The sequence below is a fragment of the Malaclemys terrapin genome, chromosome 5 (genome assembly GCF_027887155.1).
Source record: "Malaclemys terrapin pileata isolate rMalTer1 chromosome 5, rMalTer1.hap1, whole genome shotgun sequence".
NCBI classification, from domain to species: Eukaryota; Metazoa; Chordata; order Testudines; family Emydidae; genus Malaclemys; species Malaclemys terrapin.
In genome coordinates, this window is record NC_071509.1 from 1,535,809 (window position 1) to 1,548,476 (window position 12,668).

The window sequence follows — 12,668 nt, forward strand, 5'->3', positions numbered from 1 at the left end:
GCAGCGTGGGGGGATGTTTTGGCGGGGCAGCGCTGGGGCAGGGGCTTCGGTGGTGCTGGGAGGGGGCGGCCTGGCACGGTGCACCGGGCGTTTGGGCAGCCCGGCGCGGTGCTCCGGGGGGCGGCCCAGCGCTCCGGGGGTTTGGGCGGCCCAGCACTCCGGGGTTTTGGGGCTTGGGCGGCCCAGCGTGGCGCTCGGGGGCGGGGTTGGGTGGCCCGGCGTGGCGCTCCAGCGGTTTGGACGGCCTGGCGCGGCACTCGGGGGGGGGGGGGGGTGTTACGGCGGGGCAGTGCTCTTTTTTGCCTGGGGTGGCAAAAAAGTTAGAGCCGGCCCTGGCTGGGGGGAGTCCTCTATCCCTGCTGCAGCCCCGGAGCAGCCTGCACCCCGAGCCCCTCATCCCTGGTTCCACCCCAGAGCCTGCACCCCCAGCTGGAGCCCTCACCCCCTGCACCCCAACCCTCTGTCCCAGCCCTGAGCCCCTTCCCGCACCCTAAACCTCTCATCCCTGGCCCTACCTGAGCCCTCACCCCCACATCCCAATCCTATGCCCCAGCCCCTGATCCCCAGCCCCCCCTGCAGCCCTCACCCCCAGCTGGAGCCCTCAGCCCCCCACAACTCAATCCTCTGCGCAAGCCCTGCCCTGCTCCCAACTTCACCCACGGCCTGTCCCCCCATGCCAACCTACTGCCTGCCCCCTGCCCTGTTCCCCTCAACTTCACCCACGGCCTGTCCTCACACCCACACCTGCTGCCTGCCCTCCACAAACCCACCTACTTCCTGCCCCCTGCCCTGCTCCCCATACCCTCAGTTACTGCCTCCCTGCCCCACCCCTGGACCCAGCTCCCCACACTGTGCCCGGGCCCCGCTGTCCCTCCCTCCCTGCTCTAGAGCCCTGTTCCCACTCGCTGCGCCCTGTCTCTGCAGTTGTGGGGCCAGGATGGTATGAAAGCCTCAGTGCGGGGCTTGATCTCTGCCCCTCTGGTGCCGCCAGGTGGGGTTTGTGCAGTGCCTGGGGCCTGTGGGGGGCTGGTGTGGTGGGGAGCCGCTGCTGAGGCTGCTTTTAACCCCCCTCTTCTCTCTAGTCCGCCGAGGAGGGAGCAACCAGCACCATTTACTGCGCCGTCTCGGAGGAGGTCGCGGACATCACGGGGAAGTACTTCGACAGCGACTGCAGGCTGGTGCTGCCCTGTGCGGCTGCCCGCGACCCGGGCCTGGAGCGCAAGCTGTGGGAGGAGTCGGAGCGACTGACGGGCCTCACGGAGAGCGGGCGCATGTGAACAATGGAGCCTGTCGCCCCTGCCCTGCAGAACCCAGCTACTCCCGCAGGCGCAGGGCCAGGTGGCCTGCGGGAGCTGGGACCTGGGGCGAGCAGGAGGGGAGGTGGGGGCTCTGCTGGCAGAAGCCAGACTGGCAGGAGGGTGGGAATTAGCTAAGTCATTGCAAGGTAGGGGTGCCAACTTTTTACTTGCAGAAAACCAAACACACTTGCCCCACCGCTGCCCCTTCTCCGAGCCCTCCCGCATGTCGCTCATTCTCCCATCCTTGCTCATTTTCACCGGGCTGGCTTAGTGGGTAGGGGTGTGGGAGGGGGTGAGGACTCCGGCTGGGGGTGGGAGATGAGGGGTTTGGGGTGCGGGAGGGGGCTCCAGACTGAGGCAGTGGGTTGGAGTACAAGGGGGGTGAGGACTCCGGCTGGTGGTGGGAGGAGGGGTTTGGGGTGCAGGAGGGGGCTCTGGGCTGGGGCCGAGGGGTTTGGAGGGCGGGAGGGGGATCAGGGCTGGGGCAGGGGATTAGGGTGCGGGCTCTGAGCGGCGCTTATCTCAAGCAGCTCCCGAAAGCAGCGGCATGTCCTCCCTCCGGCTCCTATGCGAAGGCGCAGCCAGGAGGCTCTGCGCGCTGCCCCATCCGCAGGCGCTGCCCCCGCAGCTCCCACTGGCTGCAGTTCTCAACCAATGGGAGCTGTGGAGCTGGCTCTTCGGGCATAGGCAGCGCACGGAGCCCCCTGGCTGCCCCGACGCCTAGGAGCCAGAGGGGGACATGCTGCTGCTTCCGGGAGCTGCGTGGAGTCATGGCAGGCAGGAAGCCTTCCTAAGCCCCGCTGCGCCGCCAACAGGACTTTTAACAGCCCAGGCAGTGGTGCTGACCGGAGCTGCTGGGGTCCCTTTTCGACCGGGCGTTTCGGTCGAAAACCGGACACCTGGCAACCCTATTGCAAGGGCCCACTGGTCTCCGTGCTGCTGAGTGCCAGCTCCTCCTCCACCCTTCCTGCCGCCTGTGGCAGCCCCGCCCGTTATCTGGGGAACAGTTCAGGGCCCTGTCTACACTACCCCCCTCCAGTGGGGGCCCTGCTTGGAGGAGCCTCTACAGCGCAGCTGCTGATGGGGGGCGGGCCAAGCCAGTCAGCCACCTCCTCAGAGCCCTGAGGCAGGCCTGGCACTGGGCCCCTCGCCATCTCCCCCGGGCCCCCCACAACGAGGCCCTCGCTGCCCCTGTTCAAGGCTGTGCCGAGGAAAGCGCAGTCCCAGGGAGGCTGACAGAAGCTCGTTCGCAGGCGCTTTCCCCCCCCGTGTTCACTCTGCTTTATTAAACACAGCTCTCTGGGGCCTGCGTGCGGTGTGGGCTCCTTCCCGCGGCACGGGGCAGAGGGGCAGTGTCCCAGGCGAGGCAGGACACCTCACTGCCATGCGATGTCCAGCTCCAGCCTCTCCTTGCGGACGGTGCGGAGCAGCTGGTCGTAGTCCCGCCGGTGGATGGCCGGGCAGCCGGCCAGGTTCAGGGAGCTGAGCCCGTTGTCCAAGGCCAGCAGGCAGAGCAGGGTCGGGCTGGACACCTGGCTCTCGGCCAGCGACAGCTCTCGCAGATTGCGGAGGGCAGCGCCAGGGGCAGCCAGCACCTTCTGGAACACGCCGTCCAGGGAGAAGGGGATGCTGAGCAGGGCCAGGGTCTCCAGGCGGGGGGCGTGGCTGAGTAGCGAGGCCAGGCTCGCCCGCAGGACACAGGCATGCTGGGAAGGGAGAGGCTCACACGAGCTGGCCAGGCCCAAGCTGAAGTGCCGGAGCTTGGGGAAGGGGTGGCGGAGCAGGTCCAGCTCCCAGTCCTGCGGCTCCGCGGCAGGCTCCCCGTTGGGCACAGCGGCGGCCGGCCGCACGGGCCCCGCGGGGACGCTCAGGTGGCTGCTGAAGGCGGTGAGGTTGTGGCAGCAGTTCAGCAGGGTGCAGAAGGAAAATTCGTCATCGTAGGAGAAGCCGTGGAGGGAGAGGGACTGCAGCTGGGCTCCCAGGCCCTGAGCCACGGGAAGCATCTCGGCCAGCCCCCGCCCCCGGTGCCCCGTGCAGTGCACGGTGAGCTGGGTGAGGCGGCTCCAGGCCAGGCTGCCCCAGCTGGTGCAAGGGCCGTCGCTGAGCGACACGGCCGCCTCTGCCACCTCCGGGCACACGGAGCAGAAGGTGGGGAGGAAGGGATCCTCCACCTCCTCCACCCGCCGGAGCGGCAGCGTGAGCCAGGAGTCGCCCCCGGCTGCACGGACACCCTGCCTGCGCCGGGCCAGCTCCTCCAGCGAGGGGAATCCCGGCAAGCCCTGCGTGCCGCTGAACTGCTGTGTGTGAATGAGACACAGCGCCTCCCTGAGGTAGCTGTTGGCCAGGAACTCCAAGCTGGGCAGAGCCAGCAGCACGAAGGCCAGGGCTCTGACCAAGTCCTGGCTGTGGGCCTTGGGCTCTATCCCCTGGGCCAGCAGCACCCGCAGCGCGGGGCAGCACAGGGCGCTCTCGGTCTGGTCGTAGGCCAGGTGCAGCAGGGAGTCCGGCGCCACCTTCTGGCAGTGTGAGACGTCCAGCTCCCGCAGGCGCCGGCAGCAGGAGCCCACGGCCGCCAGCACCTGCGTGTTGGCCTGCGTCTCCGCCAGGCCCAGCTTGCGCAGACGCGGCAGCCCTTCCAGCAGGTCCACCAGCGCGGCCGTCGGGACCCGGCTGCAGCCCTTGAGGTCCAGGGAGGACAAGTTCTGCAACAGAAACCAGGGAGATAGACCAGGCGCTTCCTTGGGGGGTTAATGACGGGGGGGGACAACGGGCTCCTCCATTAGCTCCAGGACGCAGGCAGGGGTCGCAGCAGCTTCTCCCCTCCCCCCAGGGCAAGGCCCCACCCTCATGGTGGAGAGGGACCTGTCCAATCCTGGCTTCACCTGACTCTGGGGAGGGGCAGCAGGTCAGTGCTGTGCTGGAGAGAGGCAGCCACTCCCCTGACTGCGTGCCCAGCACCCCGCCCCCTGTCTATTTACACTGGGAGCCCGTCACCCACCACACCCACTCCGCATGCTGCTGGGGGAACCACTGACCTGCCGTGCAAAAGCCAATCAGCGGCTAAGGCACGAATAGAACCCAGGAGTCCTGAACTCAGCTCCTCCCAGAGCTGGGGACATAACCATAGAACCCAGGAGTCCTGACTCCCAGACAATATCCCCCCCGCCCCCGCTCCCGCTCCGCAAACACTAGACTAATTTCCTCCCAGAGCCGGGGATAGAACCTAGTAGTCATAATTGCCAGCCTCCCCACAGCTCTGACCAGTGGACCCCACCTCCTCCCAGAGCTGGGGAGAGAACCCAGGAGTCCTGGCTCCCAGTCCGCCTTGGTCTGACCACTGGAAACCCACCTCCTCCCAGAGCTGGGGACCGAACCCAGGAGTTCATCCACTCAGACCCCTTCCCTCCTGTTTCCTGATCACACGTGCGTCCCCAGGAGGTCGCTGGGGCTCTGCGTACCTGGCACCGCACCGTGATCAGCTGGGTGATGGCGTTGCTGACCAGGCCCGGACAGGAGCGCAGGCTCAGCTCTGTCAGGTGGGGCAGGAGCAGTAGGTGGAGTGCGGCCCGCGTCAGGCGCCGACTCTCGCCCAGTAACTGGAGCAGGTCCTGGACTAAGCAGCCAGCTGTGTAGGAGACAGCGTGATAATCAGCCTCCCTGGGCACGGGGCTGTGCCGGCAGAGGGGCTGCCCATGGCAGGCAGGGGGCAGCAGGGCAGGAGGGTGTCTGCGTTGTGAAATGGCAAGGCCAGGAAGTCAGCGCTGCAGTGCGTTTCCTCCCTGCTGTGCCCAGGTGGTCTCCTGCCCTCCCGGGTGCCAGCGGGACAAGGCAAGGAGATGCTCTGGGATGGGAGGGTGGCGGGGGCAGAGGGACACGGCTGCCTCTCACCCAGCTCATTGAAGGGCCCCATGACGTAGCGGAACTGGTACTCGTCGAGGTAGTTCTCGCTGTAATCCTTCACCCACACGCTCTGCATGTGTCTGGCCACGTTGCCCAGGCACAAGCGGCTCAGCGGCGCTACGACTTTCTTCTGGGGCATCTGGCTGCTGGGGGGAAGAGAGGAGGGGTTCAGAGGGGAGCATCCCACATCCCCAGCTCTGCCTGCCCTGTCTGCACCGGCCAGCCACAGAGCTCAGAGCACTGGCCCACCCTAGGGACTGACGCCACGCAGGGAGGGTCAGGGACTGATGGGGAAAGGGACTCACGCAGCGACTCCGCGGCAGGATCAGAAATAGAACCCAGGAATCCTGGTCCCCAGTCCCTGTGCCTCAGCCACACGACTGTCCTGCCTCCTTTCAGGGCTCTGGGTGCAAGTCCACCAGGGCGTGCCGGGGAGGCAGCATGCACAGCCCAGGGGCACTAACAGGGTCAAGAGGGAGCTGAGCCAGTCTGCTGGGAGGCTCCACCTCTGCCCTGGACTAGCCCTGGGGCTCTCCTCCTGCATGTCTTCCAGGCCTCTCTCCCTCACACTCCCCTGGTTTCTTTCTTGCCCTACACCAGGAGCTCTTCCTTCTCCCCTAGATTTTCTGTCTCTTTTGCTTCTCCCCTCAAATCTCTGCTGCGCCCTCGTTCCTACACCACCAGCCATCTCGCCCACGCCCCTGCCACTCCAGGCAGCTCATTCCCTGGCTGGCTGCTAGCAGGTTTCTTGGGTCTGCTTCAGAAGCCGCTGAGGTCCCGGGTCCCATTGCGGTTACCAGGAGAGGTGGGCTTAAGCCTGCCTAAAGCTAAGGGCCCGCCCCTCAACCAAGGGGGGGTGGGCAGCGGACACAGCCCACAAGTAAATACTCGGGACAACTAACGAAAAAACTGGAATGGGTCAAAGAACCCCCGCCAGCACCCGCTGCTCCTCAAAGGTGCCGGTGGATGCCGCCCAGAGGACCTCTGCTCGGTGGCATGACTCTGCAGAGCAGAAACGGGCCCTACAGGCACCTCCAGCTTTATCTTCCTGGGATGGCGGATGGCCATCCTGGCCAGCGCCAGGAGGAGGTGGAGGAGGAGGTCCCACAACTTTGTGGGGCCATGGATTGGAAGGGGGGTGTGAATTAGGAGGGGTGGGGAGAAGTGGGGCCAGAATCTCAGGAAGAGGTTCTGAAGGAGCTGATGCACCCTCCACAGATACATGCCAGGGTCTCCCTCTAGCTGCACAAGGAACAGATGCCAGGGGAGTGATGAACTGTGCCAGGTACGTGCCCATGCTCAGAGCTCCATGGAGGAGCTGCCAGCTGATCTAGTTCCACAGTCTGTCCGGGAGAATAGCACAGACTGGCCACCGGCCCTTCCTCGCCCTCCTCAGCTGGCAGCAGGCCGGGGTGGGACACGAGGGCAAGGAGGCAGAGCATGTACAGCTGTTTCCTGGGTGCGGCTCAGAGAGGGACTGGTTGGATGTCATTCGGCTGACTCAAGGGGCGTGCTGGGGAGGCTTGCAGGGTGGGGCCTGATGAGGCGGTCCAGAAGGCCAGGGGAGAGGGGTGGGCAGGGAGCACCCTCCAGCAGGACCTGCTCAAGGAAAGCGAGAGAAGCAGGCTGCCTCTCCTCCTGGAGCACAGCACAGCACAGCAGGGTGGGCAGCCCCATCTACTGGCCAAGCGCCCCAGGGTCAAGCCAGTCCCTCAGAGCCCGGAGGCCTGGCCCCTGACCCCTGCCAGAGACAGGAAACCCCTGGGCTGCTGTGCTACTCCAGTGTTTGTGTTCCACTCCCCCCGCCCCGGCTCTAGGCGCAGGCTCGCTCTCTCTGGCACCCCCCCCTCCCCAGGAGACCTCCCAAGCTCTGCCACAGGTGCTGGATCTAGGGGGGCTGCTAGCTGCACCCCCTGTCTCGAAGCGCTTTCCATCCCATGCAGGGGTTACAGTTTGGTTCAGTGGCTCTCAGCCCCCCACTATTCCCATTGTTCCAGCCCCCCTGAGCTCTGCCTTTGTTTCTCTCCTTGTTTGCAGTGTGGTTGGAGCTGTTTGGAGCTTGTCTCTTTCCCCACCGGAAGCTGGTCCAATACAAGACATGATCGCACTCGCCATGTTTTTCAGGGGCAGTTTCCCCATCCATTCCCTCCCCCTGCATTTAGCACAGGGTGGGACAGAGGCCTCCAGCGTGAGCCGGACTTTGGCTGACTCCCCACTGGAGGTCTGAAAGCTGCCCAGGCGTTTTATTACCGCGGGGTTCTCACGTTTAATGTGCCATTACTTGATTTTCACAATCCCATCTACATGCCCCCCTCCCGGCTTCCTCCCGGTTCTGATCCACCCTTTCCCAGCCCTTCTCGGTTCCCACCTCAGCTTACGAAACAGCGACAGAGCCAAACGGCGGCTGCCAGAGACAGGATCCCAGTGACCGCAGCACAGACAGGGCAAACCTGGGCTGGCTCTTTTCCCCCACAGGCACGACAATTTCCAAGTGACAGCCCCTTCCTTACCAGCAGCAACTCCACCCCACCTCAGCCCTCCCCATCAGCTAGGCTCCCCTGCTTCCTGTCCCAACAGCAGTGGCTGGCTGGCCCCACCTTCCCGAGGGAGGGGAGAGAAAGTTTCCTCTCCTCGCCTCCTGCTGTCTAAAGAGCCACAGGCAGCACGTTGTAGCCGAGCAGTCCCAAGATATAGAGGGACAAGTTGGGGAGGGAATATCTTTTATTGGACCGACTCCTGTGGGCGAGAGAGACGAGTTTTGGAGCCACACCGAGCTCTTCTCCGGGTCTGGGAAATGTTCTCTGAGCGTCACAGCTAGATACAAGAGCCCACAGATAGCACAACATAGGTAGTGAGCACATGTTCTAAGGGACCCCTCAAGGAGCTGCCCCTGCAGCCATAGGACCAAAAGCCAGGCTAGCGGGTTACACGGTGCTGTAACTTAAGACCATGATTTTTAGTTCATAGCTAAGTTATGAACGTGAGCGCCCAGGCTGCTCTGGGAGCGGGCAGGTCTCCGTTGAGGATGAGGCCGGATAGGTCAGATATGGAGTGATCGCTTTGTGAAAAATATTTGCTTGACACTAGAAATCAGCTAGAAAGCATATAGTGTGTGTGTGTGTGTAGGTGCTGGAACCAGGGGTGTGTGTGTAGGTGCTGGACAAGGGGTGCATGTGTAGGTGTGTGTAGGTGCTGGAACTAGGGGTGTGTGTGTGTTGCAACCCCCTCCTACACCTAGCACCTGGTGCCCAAGACCCCTGTCAAGGCTGCTTCCCCTTTAACTTTAACTGTAACTTTAGGGTACAGATGTGGGGGCCTGCATGAAAACTTCTAAGATTAACTACCAGCTTAGATCTGGTCCGCTGCCAACACTCCCAAGTGGATTCCCTTCCCTGGGAAGCCTTGAGAAACTCTTCACCAATTCCCTGGTGAATACAGATCCAACCCCCTTGGATCTAAAAACAAGGAGAAATTAACCATCCCCCTCCTTCCTCCCACCAACTCCTGGTGGATCAAGATCCAACCCCCTTGGATCTAAAAACAAGGAAAAAAAATCAATCAGGTTCTTAAAAAGAAGGTTTTTAATTAAAGAAAAAGGTAAAAATCATCTCGGTAAAATCAGGATGGAAACTAACTTTACAGGGTAATCAAACTTAAAGAGCTCAGAGGACTCCCCTCTGCCTCAGGTTCAAAGTTACAGCAAACAGAGATAAACACTCTAGCAAAAGGCACATTTACAAGTTGAGAAAACAAAGATAAACTACCACGCCTTGCCTGGCTGTACTTACAAGTTTGCAATAGGAGAGACTGGTTCAGAAAGATGGGGAGAGCCTGGATTGAGGTCTGGTCCCGCTCAGTCCCCAGAGCGAACCCCCCCGCCCCCATTTGAAAGTATCTTGTCCCCGTATTGGCCCGTGGGCCAGGGGCCAGCCCGGTCCCCGAGCTGTTTAACCCTTTGCAGGGCAAAGGCGGGTGGAGTCTCTGGCCAGGCGGGATCACGGCGCTGCTCCCCCCTGACAGCTATGACACCCCAGAGCGCCGGGCAGGGGTGCTCAGCCCCCGCCCCGGCAGCTGCGCCCTGGGGCCGCCCCCGTGCACCGGGTCCCTCGCGCTCAGCCCCTCCCAGCAGTGCGCGCGCCCCGCCCCGTGTGTCCCCTTCCTCTTGCCGTACAGTGATCTCACGCCCCGCTGCTTCTTGGCCTCCGCGCCTCACCGCGCCTGCGCGACCCTTTCCGTAGGACCCCCCCCCGCGGGCTGCCCCTGGCGATGCCTGACCGGAAAGTTCCGCACTGAGGAGACCGGCGCGTGTGGGTGCGTCAGGCGGCGCGATCGCCAACCGCGGGCAAGGGGCGGGGCGGGGCTGGGCGCGCGGAGCCGGGGGCCGGAGCCGAGGGTGAGCAGCCCAGGGGGCGGCCGGGCAGCAGGTACCGACCCCCCCGCGGCACCGGACAGGGCCCCCTCTGCGGGGCGGGGCCGGGGGTTGGCGCTGGGATGGGGCAGCCCCGTGGGGAATGGGGGGTGGCCCTGGGGGAGTTGGTGCCAGGGCGGGGGGCTCCCCTCTGTGGGGGTTGGCGCTGGGATGGGGCAGCCCCCCGGGGAATGGGGGGTGGCCCTGGGGGAATTGGTGCCAGGGCGGGGGGCTCCCCTCTGTGGGGGTTGGCGCTGGGATGTCGCAGCCCCCCGGGGAATGGGGGGTGGCCCTGGGGGAGTTGGTGCCAGGGCGGGGGGCTCCCCTCTGTGGGGGTTGGCGCTGGGATGGGGCAGCCCCCCGGGGAATGGGGGGTGGCCCTGGGGGAGTTGGTGCCAGGGCGGGGGGCTCCCCTCTGTGGGGGTTGGCGCTGGGATGGGGCAGCCCCCCGGGGAATGGGGGGTGGCCCTGGGGGAGTTGGTGCCAGGGCGGGGGGCTCCCCTCTGTGGGGGTTGGCGCTGGGATGGGGCAGCCCCCCGGGGAATGGGGGGTGGCCCTGGGGGAGTTGGTGCCAGGGCGGGGGGCTCCCCTCTGTGGGGGTTGGCGCTGGGATGTCGCAGCCCCACCTCCCTGTCCCGGGTTGGTGCCAGGGCGGGGCACTGCAGAAGTTTCTCTGTGCAGCCGGTTTTCCTGTTGGCTGCTGATGTGGCCCTTGCAGCCCAGACCTGCCTTTTGTCTGGCGGTTTAGGGTTCATATTGCAGTGGTGCCTGGTTGGGCTCTGGCCCTGGCGGCCTGGGAGCTGCACAGACACAGGGAGGAGGTGGATTTCCGTCCCTACCCCATGGAGCTTTAAGGATTTGGTTTCTGTAGTGTAAAGAGGTCAAGTGCCGAGGAAATGAGCGACGCTTAGCATTGCTCGGTACCCAGCTCACCCTGGCATTTCTGCGGGAAGGGGGCACTGTAACCCAGCAGGCGTTCTCTTTGCCTCCCTGTGGTGGTGAAGCTTAATCCAGCTCTCTCTCGAAATCAGTGTGGCCATAAAATGCTTCAAGAAAAGAGTGAGGCTGAATCGCCCAATGCTTTGGCAGTTGTTCTCATTCCTAATCTGGTTCCCATATGATGTGGGGGCAGCACAGAAATCAGGAATTTTGCTAATGTTTTACTGTAAATTAAAAAAAAAATCCTTTCTTTAATAAGGATGTACTTAGCCTCCAGATCAGTGGTTCTCAAACTTTTGTACTGGTGACCCCTTTCACATAGCAAGTCTCAGAGTGCGACCCCTCCTCCCCCTTATAAATTAAAAACACTTTTTTATATATTTAACACATTATAAATGCTGGAGGCAAAGTGGGGTTTAGGGTGGAGGCTGACAGCTCACAACCCCCCATGTAATAACCTTGTGACCTCCTGAGGGCTCCCAACCCCCAGTTTGAGAACCCCTGCTCTAAACCGTGCTCTTTGAGGTGCTGTGTAAACATTAATAGAACCTTGCATTTCCCCTATGAGGTAAGTAGGTGGCAGAGTTCCCATTTTATAGACGGGAAACCTCAGGCACAAAGAAGTGAAATAATTTCCCCGTAGTGAGTTATCGGCATAGTTGGAATTACTCTGGAGTTCTGGGCTCCTAGCTCTCATCTGAGACCACAACCAGTGTGTGGTTAGAAACAATTCTGCTTTATTTAAACTTTATATTCCCCATTGATAAAGTTGCTAGGGATAATTGTATGAAAACAGGTGCTTTGTTTATTAATTCATTTGCTTTCTGCCCCACCCGGAGACCCAAACATTAGTAGTGGTGTTTATTCATTTGTAAAGCCCTTTCCACTTGTATGAGTGCTGTCCAGACAGCACTTGGATACAGTTCACACACATACAGCAGTGGCACTGTTAGAGGGATGTGGAAAGGTGTTTTCTTTCACCGTTTAGGAAAAGACGTGCTAGTACAAATGTCAATGAATGAACTATTTCCACAATCTGGTAACAGTTATTTCCACAGTAACAAGCAGGTGACCTATTTGTGGAAACACAGATTCTGTTTTTGTGCAGCTGTTCCTATCAGCAAACTTAAAAACAAATGAGAGCATATCAGAAAGGCCAAAATACCCCCAGAGACTCGTACAGAAGCAGGATTGTTCTTAAACATAATGACACCTGCAGAGAACTTTTTAAAAAACACAATTTTTTTTCAGTTTAACTCAGATGCTGCTTGTTGCTACAATTTTTTAAAGTTTTAGTGTAATTCACCTTTTTCCTTGGTGGGATGCTTGCAACCTTCAACCCATCTAAGGCATGGAAGCAGGTTTCATTTTGCTGACTGTAGTTCCATATTCTTTCAAACATCTTGCATTTGGTGATCAAGAACTCTGTAGTGTGTAATAAAATCACAAAAAAGCACCATCATTATGGATTGCCCATAGAAACCCAAATCTGATTATAGCATCTCTTGTACTAAAAGTATTCCAATTCATTTCACACTTATAACATCTTCAGAATGCTTTAAACAACAAACAGATTAAAGTTTAACATGCGTCCGTGAAACACGTATAAAGCACTTTTCCTGACACAGGTGTTGATTTAGAAAGCTTTATCGTTAGTGGTTTTGGGGCACTCTGTTATAGATTCATAGATTCATAGATTATAGGACTGGAAGGGACCTCGAGAGGTCATCGAGTCCAGTCCCCTGCCCGCATGGCAGGACCAAATACTGTCTAGACCATCCCTGATAGACATTTATCTAACCTACTCTTAAATATCTCCAGAGACGGAGATTCCACAACCTCCCTAGGCAATTTGTTCCAGTGTTTAACCACCCTGACAGTTAGGAACTTTTTCCTAATGTCCAACCTAGACCTCCCTTGCTGCAGTTTAAACCCATTGTTTCTGGTTCTATCCTTAGAGGCTAAGGTGAACAAGTTCTCTCCCTCCTCCTTATGACACCCTATTAGATACCTGAAAACTGCTATCATGTCCCCTCTCAGTCTTCTCTTTTCCAAACTAAACAAACCCAGTTCTTTCAGCCTTCCTTCATAGGTCATGTTCTCAAGACCTTTAATCATTCTTG

General features: G+C 60.5%; 3 protein-coding genes across 4 annotated transcripts in view; 2 read left to right on the plus strand and 1 right to left on the minus strand.

Annotated features, from left to right (window-relative positions):
• The window catches only part of LOC128838261 (retinol dehydrogenase 13-like), a 32,220-nt gene extending 29,618 nt beyond the window's left edge, over positions 1-2,602 (plus strand). Inside the window, exon 6 of the mRNA XM_054030306.1 lies at positions 1,083-2,602. Within this exon, the coding sequence (XP_053886281.1) occupies positions 1,083-1,277 (195 nt within the window). The 3' untranslated portion in view covers positions 1,278-2,602. The remainder of the gene's footprint in view (positions 1-1,082) is intronic.
• LOC128838260 (uncharacterized) lies at positions 2,565-7,712 on the minus strand. The gene is made up of 4 exons (XM_054030305.1): positions 7,567-7,712; positions 5,187-5,344; positions 4,757-4,923; positions 2,565-4,000 (listed from the first exon to the last, which is right to left on the minus strand). Exons 2-4 carry the CDS (start codon positions 5,335-5,337, stop codon positions 2,675-2,677), a joined length of 1,644 nt encoding a protein of 547 aa, XP_053886280.1. The 5' UTR covers positions 5,338-5,344; positions 7,567-7,712; the 3' UTR covers positions 2,565-2,674.
• A 1,690-nt stretch (positions 7,713-9,402) lies between these two features.
• Positions 9,403-12,668, plus strand: part of DCTN1 (dynactin subunit 1) — a 131,157-nt gene continuing 127,891 nt past the window's right edge. The window contains exon 1 of one of the 2 annotated variants that reach the window (XM_054030299.1): positions 9,403-9,509. The gene's annotated coding sequence lies outside the window, so the exon portion shown is untranslated. Of the gene's footprint in view, positions 9,510-9,552; positions 9,623-12,668 lie in introns of those variants that run through there. The other variant, XM_054030300.1, reaches the window with a different exon arrangement.